This window comes from Mytilus trossulus, chromosome 7 (genome assembly GCF_036588685.1).
Source record: "Mytilus trossulus isolate FHL-02 chromosome 7, PNRI_Mtr1.1.1.hap1, whole genome shotgun sequence".
Taxonomy (NCBI): Eukaryota; Metazoa; Mollusca; class Bivalvia; order Mytilida; family Mytilidae; genus Mytilus; species Mytilus trossulus.
Window position 1 is genome coordinate 57,124,550 of NC_086379.1, and position 17,052 is coordinate 57,141,601.

A 17,052-nucleotide genomic window follows, 5' to 3' on the forward strand; every position below is an offset into this window, starting at 1 on the left:
AACTTTACAAGACTCAAAAGATTTTTTTTTTAAAAAAAACCTCTGTAAACTTCAAATCCATCAACTTGACAACAGATAATTTTGTTGGACCATTGCCATCATCTCTAATCTTTATATTCGCTTACAACTTACTTTACAGTTGGCAAAAGGTCACAAAGAAAAGGTCCAGAAATCATATCCATGTATAACTAAAACCCTTATATTTCAAATATTATGTGGTCAATGTTCCTATATGAGTACTGGGGATCATTTTTTTTTCAAAGATCAGCCCAATCTGGTTTTATAGCTGCAACCCAGCCAATTAATATTTTACAAAATCAAACTTCCCTTGTGACTGTTAATTAATTGACCATCAAAGAATAACTTTAAATTAAGTATGACTTACAGAAAATGACAGAAACAATTGTCACTGATCATTCTTAGTCCTTGTCAATGGTCATACTGAAAAAAAACCCCAGATATTTCAAAAGAATTTTTCATATTTTATTAAGCAAATATCACAATATGCTATAAAGTGTATGTATAAACATTGAGCAAGAAATAACAAATAAAGATATCTTGAAAACAATAACAAGATTCACACAAAGATATATGTTTCTTAGAAAAAATAAACATCCAAGTCCTGTTGAAAAGCTTTTTTAAAAGACAAATTTAATACAATTCAAAATCAGAATATTAACCGATGAGGAAAATTGTTTTTGTTTAAGTCCAAATTTCAAAATTTCACAGAGAATAAGAATTTAAATTCAAAATCAGACCAAACTGAAAATGAATTGAATGACCTGTTATAAATAAGAGTCTTTTGCTTTTTAGATTTCCTAAAATCCCTATACTATATTGTGACAAAATCAATCGTGAATTTTAAACCCAGTGTGGACACTAAAAAGAGATTCTTTAATAATACTGACATCTTCTTACCCATCAACAATTCTGATTATTTCAGCAGAAAAATAGCTTGGTAACATATAATCATACAATAAATATCTAAGACATAAACAAAAATACTTGGTGCACAGCATAACATTACATGAGTAAAACAATTATTGCATCAAACATTTATAATACTGATGATAATAAAATATAACTCTTGATTAAAAAACAGTGCAACAATAGAAAAATAATCCTAAAACCATATGTCTCATTTAATTTTAACGAAATTTTAAGTAATTACGGCCTAGGTGTAATATAACGTATTTGTTGTAGATCACTAAATGTGACTGGATGTCCCTTTCCACTCAATGGTGTACACTGTCCTATTCCATTCAGCTCACTCCTCAAACCATACCAAGAACTAGCAACAACAGGACCATTTCTACTGTGATCAAATTGTTTTCTATCTCGTCTTGTTCCTAACCAGTTGTAAGTGCTCCTAGAATTTAGATTTCACAATGAATATAACCCTTATCACAATCTGTATAGATACAGCAATATTTATTTATATTGTTTTGACCAACGTCTTGTTTTCTAATATTTTAAAGAGAGAAATATGACATAAGTTTAAAAGAATTTCATGATGACGCTGAATATAGTTCAAACAAAATCCTAAACAAACAATGACTGCATGAAAACTACTTCTCAGAATGCTATAGTCTTGGTTATATTTGTATCCTAAATGATACAGTTTCTATGAAAACTAATGTTGGTAATCTTACAAAAAATCTATCAGATATAAATTTAGGTGAACACATCAAAATATATGAAGTAAGTAGCAATATTTCTCTCTCAAAATACATCATTAAAATAAAAATGAAACACTTCAGACTTTCAGGTGTGGTTTTCTAGGAGGTAGTTGAGTATGTTTTGGTGGACGTTCCTTAGGATGGATGAGGGGATGGACTTTATCTTCTGGATTGTTGTCAATTCTCCTATGATATATTCTTTGGACTCCGCCATTAATTGATCTGCAAGTGAAATAAGTTTTATTTCTATAAATTCACCACCCACTAACCATGCATCTAAGGGAGATAACTCTACTCTAAATGCTACCAAAAGTCCAATGGAACAGGTACAGTCATCACAGTGTCAACCATTGTGAAAGGGACATCCAAAAAACTATGATAGTAAAATTACATTATATGCATATTAATACCTTAGAAATTAGTAATACATTAATACTGTAACGGCAAAATTGACTAGGAAATATACTTACATTTATAAAAAATAAAGATATATATAAAAGCAGATAGATAAAAAAATTAATAAAAATACAAGTAATATGACAGCCAACGAGTAAAGTATATGGTTTTACTCATAAATCACATTATGTGAATAACAAAATTCTTAACTGGAAACTGTGAGTAAGGCAAGACATCTAATGAACAACTGACTTCTATTGAACTTTTAAAAATAGTATTTTCTAATCTAGCTATTATTTTACATGATTCTTCTACTTAGCACCATGCATTTTTATTAGAATTGTAAATTTGAACAAATGAATAATATATTAAGGCATAGACAATTTGATTGACATACAATAGTGTTAACCGATACCACTGAACTGAAAAGTGCAAAGGTCAAACTTTAATTTAACAATCTGTGAAAGTTATGACAGGTGCTAACACATATAAAATATCCCCCCTTTTTTCCCTTAAAAAAATATGACTAATTCTTATTTACTGATCTTAATACAGTTACATAATTGAACAGATAAATGCATTAGTGAAAGTCATATGGATGCAATATTTTAAAGACGTTATCTCTATCAATATTCCTTATTGAATCTGGTAAAGGTTTAGGAGTTTTCAATTGATGTTTCTTTGCTGGTTTATTCGCCTTGGTCAAGTGATCATTTGGTTGTAAGACTTCTCTGAAAAAATCAGGTTGTTGTTGTTATTGGTCTTTTAAAAATTACATCCCACACCACATAAACTACAATACAAGTATTTATACAAGATCTAGTCCACCGATTCCGTTACATGATTATGAGGGAATTCGCCATTGACAGTTTTGACAATGTCATATTTATCAGACATGAGGTTCATCCTACGATTGTTCCTATTTTCATCGCTTGTGTATGTTGTATTTTCTTTGTGTGGATAAATGACTTTGTATGCCAAATCACAGTGAGGTGCATGATTAACACGATTGCGATATCGAATATTAAAACCATCCTCATGAAGTCTGAATTTCTTAATATTTGTCCTGAAATTTCCAAATTGCACAATTATACATTTTTCAAAGGGTGCAAGCTATATATCAAGTTTAGCAATTGTTAAATAAAAGATTAAATCTAGAATGTAAATTAATACTTATATTTGTAAAAACTAGAGCCAGCTCTTATTAGTAACATTGTAAGTGGACTAGATCTTGTAGCAGTTAGAAATTTAGTAATCACTTAACATTACCAGAAGAAAGAAATTATCAATGAGTTAAAGACTTGTAACTAAACTTTCTATATATATATATAAATATTACAACCAACTAACGCACTCGTACAAACACCATGTCAGAAAACTTCTTTTAAACTCTCACATTGTGAACATGAGATTGGCCTAGAAACAACACCCCATTAACTTGCATCTTAATTTTTGCTACATATATTTTACTACCAAATCCACAAGAATCTCAGATATTGTCAATTGAAAAAGATTCATGACTTGAATTCTTAATTTTCATTAGTTCATGACAAATTGACATGCCCCATTTCTTCACAAACTGTCATGATTAAAGAAGGAAAATAATATTCAAGCTTTCCCTTTATTTAATCTTTTTATAAATTGTATAACACTTAAATAACAGTGCAAAGTTCAAAAGAAGTTTAACCAAACACTCAATATTCAAATTTCAACCTCATGAAAAGCAAAAATAAAACAATATAAATGAAATATGTATATCCCACCAGTGTGCTATTACAACCGTGAAGATGAAATATTTGAGATCACCTCAAGAGATGTTCTTCTTTCTTACTGGTCTTGGGGTTCTTTTAAAAGTCATAAAAAGGAAATGCATGTAGTACATGTATATCAATTTTGAACAAAATTTAGGCAGATTTCTCCCCCCCCCCCCCCTCTTTTTAGATTCTACCAAAATTGGAAGGAGAATAAACAAAGTTGTAGTAGTATGTAAGTTTGATTAACAGTTTTTGTCATGTTTCTAACTAGTGTAGAGTTTAACTTTGATACTAATAAAAAATAAGATTAATTGAAACAATTGTTATGCAGAAATGAATATCATATAACAAAATGGTTTTTTTCTATCTATATTTGCACTAGCAGTAGTATATAAGCTTCTCAGCAAGCAAAAAAGAAAAAACAAGCAAAAAAAATAAAGAGAAAAAACACCCTAAAACAATAATAGACCACTCATTGAAAGGCATATCTAAGAATCATGTCAAGCAAAAACTTGGCATGCTGTGAGATCAAAGATGAATCCAGGATAAAATGTATGTTTATATATGTATGTGAAGTGCTTCAATTCTCTTTTGGCTGTTGTATTTAAAATCTTTTAATTCTCTTAAAAAAATTAAAATCATACTGAATTCACTTTTTCAACCTATACCTAGACACACACACATATATAGCTTGCAGACTTCAAACCATGTTTTTTTTTGTGTCCTGGTAATATGTGCAAATCAATTAAATAACCATGACAATGATAGTATGCGTGAAAAATTACATTTAGCTAGTAAGCATGGTAAGGTATAATGGTAAATATAATTAATCATTGTCGATTGTTTTTGAAACATTCTGAAACAGAAAATTTCCATAAAAGTTTATGGTCAATGCAAAACAAGCAAAATAATTCCAATTCCACTGAAAATTTTTGAGAGAAAAAAATGTACATGAATGAAAACATGATCAACGTACATTTTTAACAACAGCTCCAGGATACATAATACGATAAATTGGGTCAACGTGCAGTGGAGGATTCCCCTGATCTACCATAACTCTATAAACAAAATTGGGGTCATGAACCACTTCCTTGAAAACCACACCCTCTTGATATTTTAATGGTTCTTTCACCATTGTATGCTCTCTAAAAATGATAACAAATAAAACATAATTATGTTACTTCAATTATGAAATAACTCATCTGGAAGAAATGTTTCATTCAAAACACTTAGCCTGACAGCATATTTTTTTTCATTCAAATTAATCGGTCTAACAGCAAAAATGTTTCATTCAAACAATCAGTCTGTCAGGTTGTAAGGTAGACTGACAGTGGGGAAATGACAGCCATCTTTAATCAGTGATTAACTTTATCATTTCATGTAATGTTCATTAATTGATGGTGCATTAAATCTCATTTTTATATTTTTTATATGACATATAAAAAATCGAGGAGCAAGTGATGAGAACTTATTTTAATAAGATTGAAGGAGAAGTTATCGCATATGCAAGCTTCCATTTCTATTTTAACATATATATATGGGCTTGACTTATAAATACAGGTAGATGGCACATCATTGTAATCACAAATTTTGGCTTAACCCTTGGCTAGTGAAGATGAATAGACACTTTCCGACAAAAAAAATCATCTTACAATCATTGTGAACATTCAATAAAGTTGACTTATTACTGGTCAGTGGTCACTATTGGATATGTTAGTAGTTTAGAAACAGACCTAATCGTGAAAGCATTGATTACTGAAGCATGATAGGTCAGATTAACACTGTCTGACTGACAAAGAAATAAGATGTGGTATGAGTTCACATGAGACAACTCTACATTCAAGTCACAATATGTAAAGTTAAAAACTATAGGTCAAAATATGTGGCCTTAATCTCAGAGCCATGCCTCTTTCTAAACAACAAGCTAAAATGACCCAAACACAACATAAATACCTAATAACCTTGCAATGATTCTAAATTTATCTAACATTAACACCGAACCAGAAAATAGCATCTGAACAACGTAGAAATGTCTTTAAAACACATGTACTGTACCAGTCCAGGAAACTGTATTTGAACAATATTAAAATGACGTTGCTAAATCATGATTGAAGAGTAAAGCCTCTGACATATATACACATGCAGTTTAAAAGGCAGAATAAACAGTTCTAATGCAGCTGTATACCAAATATCATTAATATATCATAAATAAATCATGATAGGTCTTAACTTTGAAATGGCCATCTAGTCAGAAAACTTAACACTTTGGTAAACTTGATTCCAACAACAGAAAAGTAACATCCATGTAAAGCTTCATAAGAAATGTCACAGGCAAGACAAACACTTATTATTGCTAGCTGTCTGAACATGTCTTTAGTATGTTACATTATTAAAATTCAAACTTTATTGGTCAAATACTTATTGGTTTTATAATATTGCAGGGAGATCATTTTGATGCTTAAATAAAACAAATTAATTTTTTAGCATGCAAAAAGAAAACATGCAAGAAAGATGCATTGCAGGCATTATACAAACCTCTAGCCACATTTTATTTTTACAAATATCAAGAAGTTCAAAATATTTTGTAAGTACATGAATAAAAGCACACACAATTTTTTGGCGTTCCCTAAGAGATAGCAGTACATCAAATTTGATGGTCAAAACTACTTCTGCATTCAATGGAATATTTTCATCATATTCTTTAAAGGCTCAGAACAATACTAAATAATTAAATTTTAATTTATAGAATTTTAACTTTCGAAAATATATAACAATACTAACCTGCTTTGGTCAAAATGACCAGGTCCTGAATATAAAACTGTATCTTTCATATCAGCACCTCCATATCCTGGCATTTCATTACTCTGCAATGTTCAATAATAAGCTTAAGCCATGCAATCAACTTAAAGATGAATTTATTCTTACATTATCACTTTTCACTGAATCACATTTCTATCAGAGATAGTATATACAAAAGTGAGAACATGTGTATCATAACACTACCAGAAACTTAAATAAGTTATAAAGTGAAATTTTATGACATTCATATATGTCCATACCCCTTTATTAGAAACTGAAACTGTACTCATCTCAAAATTTTGCTAACTGCCCACTACTAGTATAGGAAGACATTTTTTTTTAATTTTTGGAAATCTGTCACTCTTGACCTAGAATCTGTCCCGCTTGAGCTTAGGACATCAAACAACAATCACTTTAGTGGTGTCAAATATTTTCTTTTACCACGTAAAAATTCTACTGGAACTTTTGTGATGTCCAGTAATGGCAGAAAAATACTTCATAGCCAGAAATTAGTAGTGCTTTTGCTAATTAATATTCATAATATGTAAATGAGAATTGTACCACGTGATTATAGTTTGAACTAGACTGGCTTGATATCGTTAAAATCTTTAAAACACAAATATTATAAGTTGCCCGTCACAGAGTCCTTGTTTATAATCATTCTGATATTTCCGTAAAGTTGTCAGGCGGTCAAATTTATTCTTCTTAAAATATTGGCATTTTAACATTACGTGGGAACCTAGAGTTCAACGACTACACATACAAGGTTTGGACTTGCTTATTCTTTGGACATCCAAGTTTCAAGTTTCATTCCAGCAACTTTTTTTTCTAATGACCTTGTTAGCCAATTTTCAACACGAAGTTTGCAAATTTGACGTTTCAGCCATTTTAGCCTGTATTTTATACTGCAATGTTAAAAGCCTCTGATTTTCAAAATAGCTCAGGAACCTTGATTTTTGCAACGACAGTCATTATGTTTCGTTTAAATGGTGTAAATTGTTGTGTATATTTATTTTCTGACCCGGCAACCTGTCTATCACTAAAATTAAAGTTAAAATAGACATTTTTTTAAAAATCCCTATCATTTCAATATAATTTCCGTGACTCGTATATGATTTTATTAGTATTATATTCAAATGAGCAAAGTGGCGTTGAATCTCCTGTAGTTGGTGATCGCAATACTGGTATACAAATTTTGTACCAGCATTGTATTCCAGTTTTGTACCAGTATTGTGTTTTTTTAAATAAACAATACATAAACTTGATAAAGGTAATTAATTTTAATCAAAGGTGTCCCATACATGTATATATATGCATAATGAAATTACACTATGACATGACAATTTTACAAGGAATGGTTGCATGTATGTTTAACTGATAACACATATTGATGGTACATTGTGAATGTCATCAAAGAAAGTTATAAATAAAATATTTATATTACAAGTGAAGTGATTCAATTTTAGTATTCAACAATTTGAACATTTCTTTCTTAAGTTGCATTTTATTGTATATAGTTAATCATATACATGTATATAATGATCTTCAGAGAACATTAACCATATCAATTTTTCATCACATTTTAGCAGATCAAAATTTTTAAATTTTAAGCTTATTTGAAGTTCTTATTATATCTGGCTTTAATAGGACAAACATGTAGGACATGTAAGAAGAAAATGAACTTCATCTTTAACTTCCAATGAGCATAATTTATATAATCTTTGATTAAATTTAATTCCAGAATGTTGACCTTTTTCAATTTCTAGATCATGTGCATTTATTAGAAATTTTGTTTTTTTTTTTCTTTTTCTGTAGTCCCCCCGTCCCCCAAGATAAATACATTGGTATAAATGTCTATTTCATCTTCAGATGGCATTTCTGCTGTTGAAGTGCTGGTCTAGTATTAGTATTTGTACCAGTAGAATTGCTATGAATTAATATACATCTTTTCATAGTATTAAAATATCTGAAAAAATATATGATGCGCATACATGTACATGATGAATTTAATGTGTTAAGATTGTAATAATTTGCTTGAATTTATTGAATAATAACTCAGATAATAATAAGCTTGCTTTTATTCTATTTAATCTACATGTAAATTAATTCAAATAAATTATAGAAATGTGACAAAATTATTACTAATTATTTTATATAATTTACAATTGCTTGAATAGTATGAGTTGATCATGGTACATTTTGTACATATACATTAATCTTTTGTTTATTTGTACAACTTGTCAAGTATATAGTAATTATTTTTAACTGGTTGTAATTGATTTCACAATTATCCTCTATAATCTTTTTGAGTTTATTTAATCACCTTTTGATCATCAATATCTAATTTTGCTTAAAATTCACCTTTCTTTTATATTCACCTTAAAGTCAACAATACAACTACAATACTGGTATATTTCTTTTTTTTTTTTTAACCGACCGTGCGAGGGCTGAAAAGCCAGTCAAGGTCGTTAAACACTTCCATATATATATATATATATTGTTTTTTGTTTTTTTTTAAAGTTACAATACTGGTACAAAATTACCAGTATTGCGATCACGAACTACAGGAGATCTGTGGCGTTGATTTCTGGATATGTATAGAGATGAGGTTAATGTAATGTAATCCATGTTATCAAGGATTTAAGCCATGGTATAGACAGACAGATATGATAAGTATACATTTAGAACATTACAAAATTTACAACCACTTGTTTCCTTATGAGCCTCCTTAAATTAGGAGCACCTCCATAAGTTATGATGTATTTACTATTTAGGACAAATTGGAGCCTGTATCAGCAAAGATTAATGTGAGCTTTTGCCTACCCAATCCCCCTGCCAGGTCGTGACAGGTCTTATTACCATAAAAGACAAAAAATACATATGTATTATTTGTCTCTGTTAGCATTAGCACTTGGAAAAGTATATATAAAAATAAATAAAGAATACAACCCATGCTAGGAAGTTGGTGTCAGGTTATTTGGAGGCAGATCTAAGGTCATTCAGTAGACAAAATTGAGCTTAATATCAATATTGTAAATATGTGTAATGAACTTAATTGAAGTCTCAAATTTCAACAGGACTACTCTATCCTTCTTACTATACAAATTCTTGGTAAATGCAATATACGATAAACTCAACATCGTAAGACGTAACTGATTTCTTACATTTAGAGATATATTATATGTCTCTAATTTAAGCTTACCCATTAACCTATTTCCATTTAGTTGACGACCGCTGTCATGCGAACGTATAGCCGTAGGGTGCGATTGTGTTTTGGGATCGAACGGCTCCGATACCGTACCAAAAACTTGAAAAGGAATTGCGACCTTCAAATATAAATATAGTTGTTACCTGAGGTCCCTCTAAAAGGCGCACTTGGGCATCTCTCTTCCTTTCTATAATTCTCTGCCGTCTCAATGCCTCGTTATGATATGCAGATTCTGCCATTCTGTTATTCTGCCCTCAAATGAAAATAAGAACGAAAAGTGGCTTCTAGTGTTGTCAAAGAAACGCACATGCGCGACAATTCATTCTCAATCAAAAGCTGCTCACTTATTTCATTGTTTATGGCTATCTTTCAAACGCTACTAAAACTTTGATTAATACTGGGTAGCATAATTTGTTTGTTTGATCTGAATCCGGCTATGCAATATTAAACCATTTTTTTTAAAAAGAATACGGAAAAAAGATAGAACAGAATTTATGCGAAAATCAAATGTACTTGAAATCAAACAGGACATATGTCCTTAAAATTGTTACACATGAAACGTTATTTTTTTGCTGATTGTTTGGTAAAGTAAAGTCAGTTTTTTATGGCAAACAAAGCGACAGTCACACTATACAAATTCTTGTCACTGAACTTTAAAAAGGATGTCATCTTCAACACCACAGGCATTTATCTCAGACTTTTTTTCCTATTTACCTTAATATAACAAAGGTAAAAAGCCGTATATGGGGGAATCTGAGACGAGTGCCTGGGTTCAAAACAGTCAGAGGAGAATTTTTTACAAGAGGCTGAATCTTTGATTTCATGGAAAATAAGAAAAACGACTTAATTTAATTTGAAGCTTATGATCAGATACACGTAATTTCCAAATAGCTCTTCTAAAATCAAACTTCTCAACCGAAGAGAGATATATTTCTCATAGCCAAAATTTTGTTTAAATTTGAAATAATCGAACAATTTTCCATCAGAAGCATTTGTTAGGCTAACTTACCAATTGTTAATATATTTATAGTGACCGTTACATGATTTGTTAGATATGTAGTTTATGTAGGACTCAAATTTATGGCGGGTTCCAAATCTATGGCAAATTCCGAATCTATAGCAAATATGACGTTACCAACACCAGAGACATATATTTATATATAATAGTGTTTGAAAAACTGGTCGTTATCCATTAGCGTGATATATGGACTGACGGTCCTACGGGCAGTCCATGTATCACGATAATGACCAGTTTTTCAAGAACTATTATGTTTATTTCATTGAGAAACAATGTTTTTGAAAATTCTCATAAATTCAAAACGCCTAAAGCGTACTCGAGTAGTTGTACGATTTCTATAGCAAAGAGTTAAGACCAGTCGTAGTAATATTTCCATTTATTTTAGCACAACTGTTCAGTATATAAATTCTTAATTAAGTTCTCTTTAATTTCACAATTTACGAAAAAATGTAATAAACAATTCAACAACTTAAATGTAATATTAAAAACTGTAACATGTTTTATAAAAGGTACATCTTTCTAAACAGAGAAACCACGCCCCACCGGTCATTAACAGAGAAACCACGCCCAACAGTCATTATCAAACGGAAACCACGCCCCCCCAACGGTCATTATCAGACGTAAACCACGCCCCACCGGTCCATATCATGTAAAAATTCATTAACGACCGGTTTTCTGGTCCGTATTGTTCTGTTAATGACCGATGAAATTTATTACTGAAGGTTAATGAATGTCATGTGACCCCTTTTTATCCAATAAGAGAATCTTATTCTCAACCGATATGAAATAAAATACAATATATGTATTATATGTCTCTGCCAACACCAAACATTTCAAATCTGAAGGTCACTGATTTAATCCTGGTTTCTGTATTACGGTATATCTCTTCTCTGACATCACGATTTGGTTGACCAATATGGAATATTTATTTCAAAAATATTAATAGACCTGCTCCCGTTGTACAATTCAACGTATTTAAGATAAGTCAGTGATCATATTTGTATTGCCTTGTTATTTATTTGCACAAAACCTGCCATATAGATTTGGAAAAAACAAGAATCTGCAATAGATTAGGATTTTTAAAAATCTGCCATACATTTAGGATAGTATCAGTGGATAGTATGTCGTCATATTTACTCGGATTATGTCATAGATCTGGAACCCTCTATAGATATATTCAACAATGTATATTGTCCGAGATGTTTTACTACTTGTTTAACTTTAGTGTAATTTTAAAAAATAAATCTAATAATTTCTTTACAAATGAGAACCAAGAAGTTAGATTTGTGAAGCTCTTTGCTGTATATATTAGCATCTTAAAAAATGCTGCATTCAGACTGAAGATTTCATAGCCATACCAATTGACTTTACAATATCATAATGTATGGGGAACACCCCAGTTGTGACAGTATATTTTTTTATGTACAAAAAGCAAACACTTAAAACAAAAATATTTAAGATTTGACTGTCGAAGAACTTAACCATGATAAAAAAAAATTATATAGCTGAGACATTAAATGTAATAGATATAATCATATCAATACATGATGAATAAAGTTTATCAATAATTTGAGTCAGATGTCAGTAAAGGCATTTGATAAATTTTTGACAAAGATATATGTATCACCGTTATGTAAATTTGATAGTACATGTATAATGCAAATGCTGAAATTAAAATTGGCAATACTTTAACATGTAAACTTTACAGAACATTCAAAAATTCAATAAACTATGATTAGACCCAAATTGGAGGGTGCTTAATGAAGAGTTTTTTTCATTCGTGTTTTGTAAATGTTTTAAAATATATTAGTAAAATTTTTCTCCTTAATAAGAAATGGCATTCTAGTTGGAAGAATATAGACGAGAACAAAGCTATGAAAAAAGCAGACAAAAAGAAAAGTAACGAAGAAAAGACAAACAAAACATATATACCACCAAATATTGCACACGAAATTTGAATAATTCAGTATCATACAACTGTATTAAAAAACTGATAATGACCAAAGTGCTGTGGAGGGATGCAATCTAATTAAAATATTGATCTCCGATTACGTTATAAATACATATGAAGTATAACGTAATCGGAGATCAATATTTTAATTAGATTGTGGAGGGATGTTACTCGTGTATATACTATCATGGTATCGTATTTTTTACGCGTGACATGCAAACTTTTAAATACAGAAGGAACATACGTGTGTGATATTGGGAGATGTTTCATTGAGCATTTTGCATGCAGACTATAGCGACCATAGAGTTGGATGCAATTTATATAAACGTATATTTTTAAATACCGATTGAAGTACGAAAGAAATATGTTTCAATATCTCACAATTCTAAAGAGCGCTCCAACCATCAAATCATGGGTCCACACCTGGTTACAATACATAAATCTAAACATAAAATAAATGCTATATTTTCTCTTTATTATGTTAGGTATACATGTATATACGTTACAGGGCGCCGAATGGGACTCTTGTAGTTTTGTACTCGAAATTCAATTTTGTGAGACAAAATTGACTTTTGTGAAACAAAATTGACTTTTGTGTTTTAATTTCCATATCAGGTAACAAAGGTCAATTTTGTATGCAAAAAAGTTTATATTTACATACCTTTTTGACAAAATTGAGTTTTGTCATGACAGAAATGAATTTTGTCTACAGAAATGAATTTTGTTATTACAAAATTGAAGTTCTCATAAAACAAGTCTGTATCACATAGTTTTGTAAGACAAAAATTATTTTGTTATGACAGAATCGAGTTTTGTACAAAACCACAAGAGTTCCATTCGGCGCCCCGTATATACTGCCCTCCTTTAAGAGTAGACTAGTCCAACAGATAACCGATCTACCTTTTGTTAAACTAGACTACTCATTACCTTTACCTACATACTCAATGCATTATGCTGTAAAGGTGTCACGTGCAGAAAAAAATTTAAACAATGATTTATAGTTGGGTGTTTTAAGATACTGTTATAAAGCTTCCCTGGCTGTACAGGGTACAACTCATGATGTATCAAGTCTTGGGGTTGTTATGATATTGTAATTATTATGTTTATTTATGTTGGCCTAATTTGTGTTGTATGGCCTGATAGTTGTTTACCAAATAATCTTATAACTGTGCAGTTATTCCAGAAACTTCCGTTGTAACTTTCCAGGATTTTCCACAATGTTCCATTATAGAGTGTTCTAGAATTTTCCATGACAACACTATATATACAGACACTAAAGTTAAACTCTCATGAATTAAACTTGGACATAGACATTGATAGACATTAGTATTCACAGCATTTGGATTGACACTTTTATTCTACAAACAACATCATACTGGATTGTGACATTAGTAGTGAACGTAATATTCAAATTGGATTCCGAAAGATTTCCGGATACAGATAAAGATAACAGATTGGACTCATATTTTGACAGTTAAGTTAACAGTATTATTTGTGTAATACCTTTTGTAAACTTTTGTATATTAAATATTGTTAAATTTTACTATTGATTTGTGTCTTTTGTTGGCTATAATTTAAAGGCGATTTCTGGCCGTAACAGGGTTATCACAGAATTGAGGGTAAGTTAAATTTGACTGTTATCGCAGGACTTTGGGAGAGAGCTGGTGATATACATACTAGTTCAGTGATAATGAACGCCATACTTAACTCCAAATTATACACAAGAAACTAAAGTTAAAAATAATACAAGACGAACAAAGGCCAGAGGCTCTTGAATTGATACAGGCACAAAAATGAGGCGAGGTTAAAAATGTTTATAAGATCTCAACCTGTCACGGAATAGAAGTTCCCTCATAATACAAGTTCCAAAAAGACAAAAATATTCTGGAATATTATTTCCATAGGAATAAACATTACAGTAACCGTATATGTTCCTAACGGAATAAATGGTATAGAATATTTTTTCCAATAGAAATAAATATTATGGCAATGTTTATAACAAAGTTACCTTTGGAACTTCTGTTAGATGGAACAAATATACAAATATACGCTATACCTCTAGCCAATGTGAAAAAAGTAAACGCATATAACAATACGCACATTAAAATTCAGTTCAAGAGAAGTCCGAGTCGGATGTCAGAAGATGTAATAAACGAAACTAAACAAAATGACAATAATACATAATTAACAGCAGACTACTAGCAGTTAACTGACATGCCAGCTCCAGACTTCAATTACACTGATTGAAAAATTATGTCTTTATCATATGAATATTAGTCACATAGGCGGATCCAGGGGGCCTGGGGGCGGAAAAATTTGGTTGATTATATAAGGAATCATTGAAGCATGCCTGGAGCGGGCCCCCTTTGGTCAGTCAGCGCCCCCTTTGGTCAGTCAGCGCCCCCACCCCCTTTAGGAAAGTTCTGGATCCGCCACTGAGTCACAATCCCTCCCGTATAGCACTAATGCAATATGATTGTATTTCTAAATCTTGGTATTGTTCTACGGGAAATAATGTGTTCAGTGCTATACAATGTCTTTTGCACAATTTATAACTGCTTTTAAAAAAAAATAATTAAGGATTATTTTCTTCGGTCTGAGTTTTGATGTTCTGACATGATATGTTTAAGTTCTTTTTAAAAAGCCCTAGAGATTTGTTGCCACTGATTAGCTATGATGTTGTCTGTATGTTTTGGCCATTTTAGGCCAGTTTGCTTGAGTGTCAGATATTTAGCCGAAGAGACAAGTTCCAGTTTGTGATTGTGGAGGATATAGTCATGTTTAAAAGGATTTTTCTTCTGTGAGACTGTAAGGACTCATTGGCAATCATACCACATCTTCTTTTTTATATACTGATTTGTATCGCTACAATATATAGTTATTACGGTGAGATCAATTAAATTCCCTGTCATTTATCCACCATCCACGCACGAACTTGTCTCAGATTTTTTTTTTTAATATCTGTATTTTAATTTTACCGTACTTTCAGGTATTTCTGAGACAATACGTGCGTTGTGACCCGCATTCACAAGAAATTGCGGCATCTGATGTTCAGTATTTCAGTACTTTGATCTGAGACTACTATAACACATGTGTTATAGTAGTCTCAGTTTTGATTAATCTTTCTTAATTCTATTGGAGCAGGTCCGTGTAACACTTATCAATTCAAAGTTTTAAAAAGTTTTGAAATTTTAGATTTTTGGAATTTTGATCAAAGTTTTAAAATATCAAAATTTCAAATTGTGTTTAAGTTTTGAAATTTTGAAATTTTAACCAAATTATTAAAATATCAAAGTTCTAAATATCGTTTATAAATTTGATATTTTAGAAACTTGATCAAACTTTTAAAATACTAAACCTTACTCGCAACTTTGATTATTTCACTTTTTGAAAGTTTAATTTTTTAAGTGTTTGCTTAAAATATCAAAAGTATAAAGGGGCGACAAGAGGGGTACCTGTAATCACTGATGTTAACACGGCTCTGATAAGAACTATTCTTAGTTATAAATTAATAGCATGAAATATATCAAATCATTCTTAATAACAAAATAAATAATGAAAAGAAGAAGTCGGGTTTTTTTTATGAAACATATTAGACATCACATGGGATAAAAGTATCCTGAAATTTTAAGGTTGTGCATCTATCAAAAAAAAATATAATTAAACCTATTTAAACCGGAATCAACTACGTTGATTTAAATCTCTTATATAAGGTTTAGCGTTTGAGATAAATAATTCAAAGCTATTTTGTGTTCCCAGTGCCCAACATTTAGAAGTATCAGTGAAAAATGACCAACTCGAAGTAAACCATATAGTATTATTCGCCTTTTTGACGTTCCTGATGAAGGTAGATCCAGAAAAAGCGCTTCGGTCGTATACAACTTAAAACGTTTTCCTTTCTTGTTTATCGATTACAAAAGCCATGGTGATAATATATTGTCTTTTATGATTTATTTCAGTTCCAAGAAATGATACGGAAGGAATACTTAATATATAGCGTTGCAATGAAAGTTGTGCTAGGTGTGTTTCAGCTTGCCCCTAGACAAAAAATGTACTGGTTCAGTGATTATAGACGTAATACTAAACTCCGAAATATATAACAATGAACTAAAATCAAAATCATACTAGACTTAGAAGGACAGAGGCTCCTGGATTGGGACAGGCGCACAGATGAGGCGGGGTTTAACATGCTTCGTGAGATCACAACCCTCCCCCTATACCTCTAGCCAATAAAGAATGAAAAACAC

General features: G+C 30.8%; 1 protein-coding gene across 7 annotated transcripts; it reads right to left on the minus strand.

Annotated features, from left to right (window-relative positions):
• Positions 1-469: 469 nt before the first annotated feature.
• LOC134725388 (uncharacterized) lies at positions 470-10,190 on the minus strand. Of its 7 annotated transcripts, none has more exons than XM_063589167.1 (4): positions 9,980-10,190; positions 6,611-6,693; positions 4,806-4,974; positions 470-1,369 (listed from the first exon to the last, which is right to left on the minus strand). In XM_063589167.1, the coding sequence occupies exons 1-4, from the start codon at positions 10,073-10,075 to the stop codon at positions 1,334-1,336; spliced, it is 384 nt and encodes a 127-aa protein (XP_063445237.1). In that variant the 5' UTR covers positions 10,076-10,190; the 3' UTR covers positions 470-1,333. The 7 variants fall into 7 exon arrangements, with proteins under 7 accessions (XP_063445237.1, XP_063445240.1, XP_063445238.1 ...); XM_063589170.1 differs by having other exon boundaries at positions 470-2,806; XM_063589173.1 differs by lacking the exon at positions 470-1,369 and adding an exon at positions 1,771-1,901.
• Between the last annotated feature and the right edge of the window lie 6,862 nt (positions 10,191-17,052).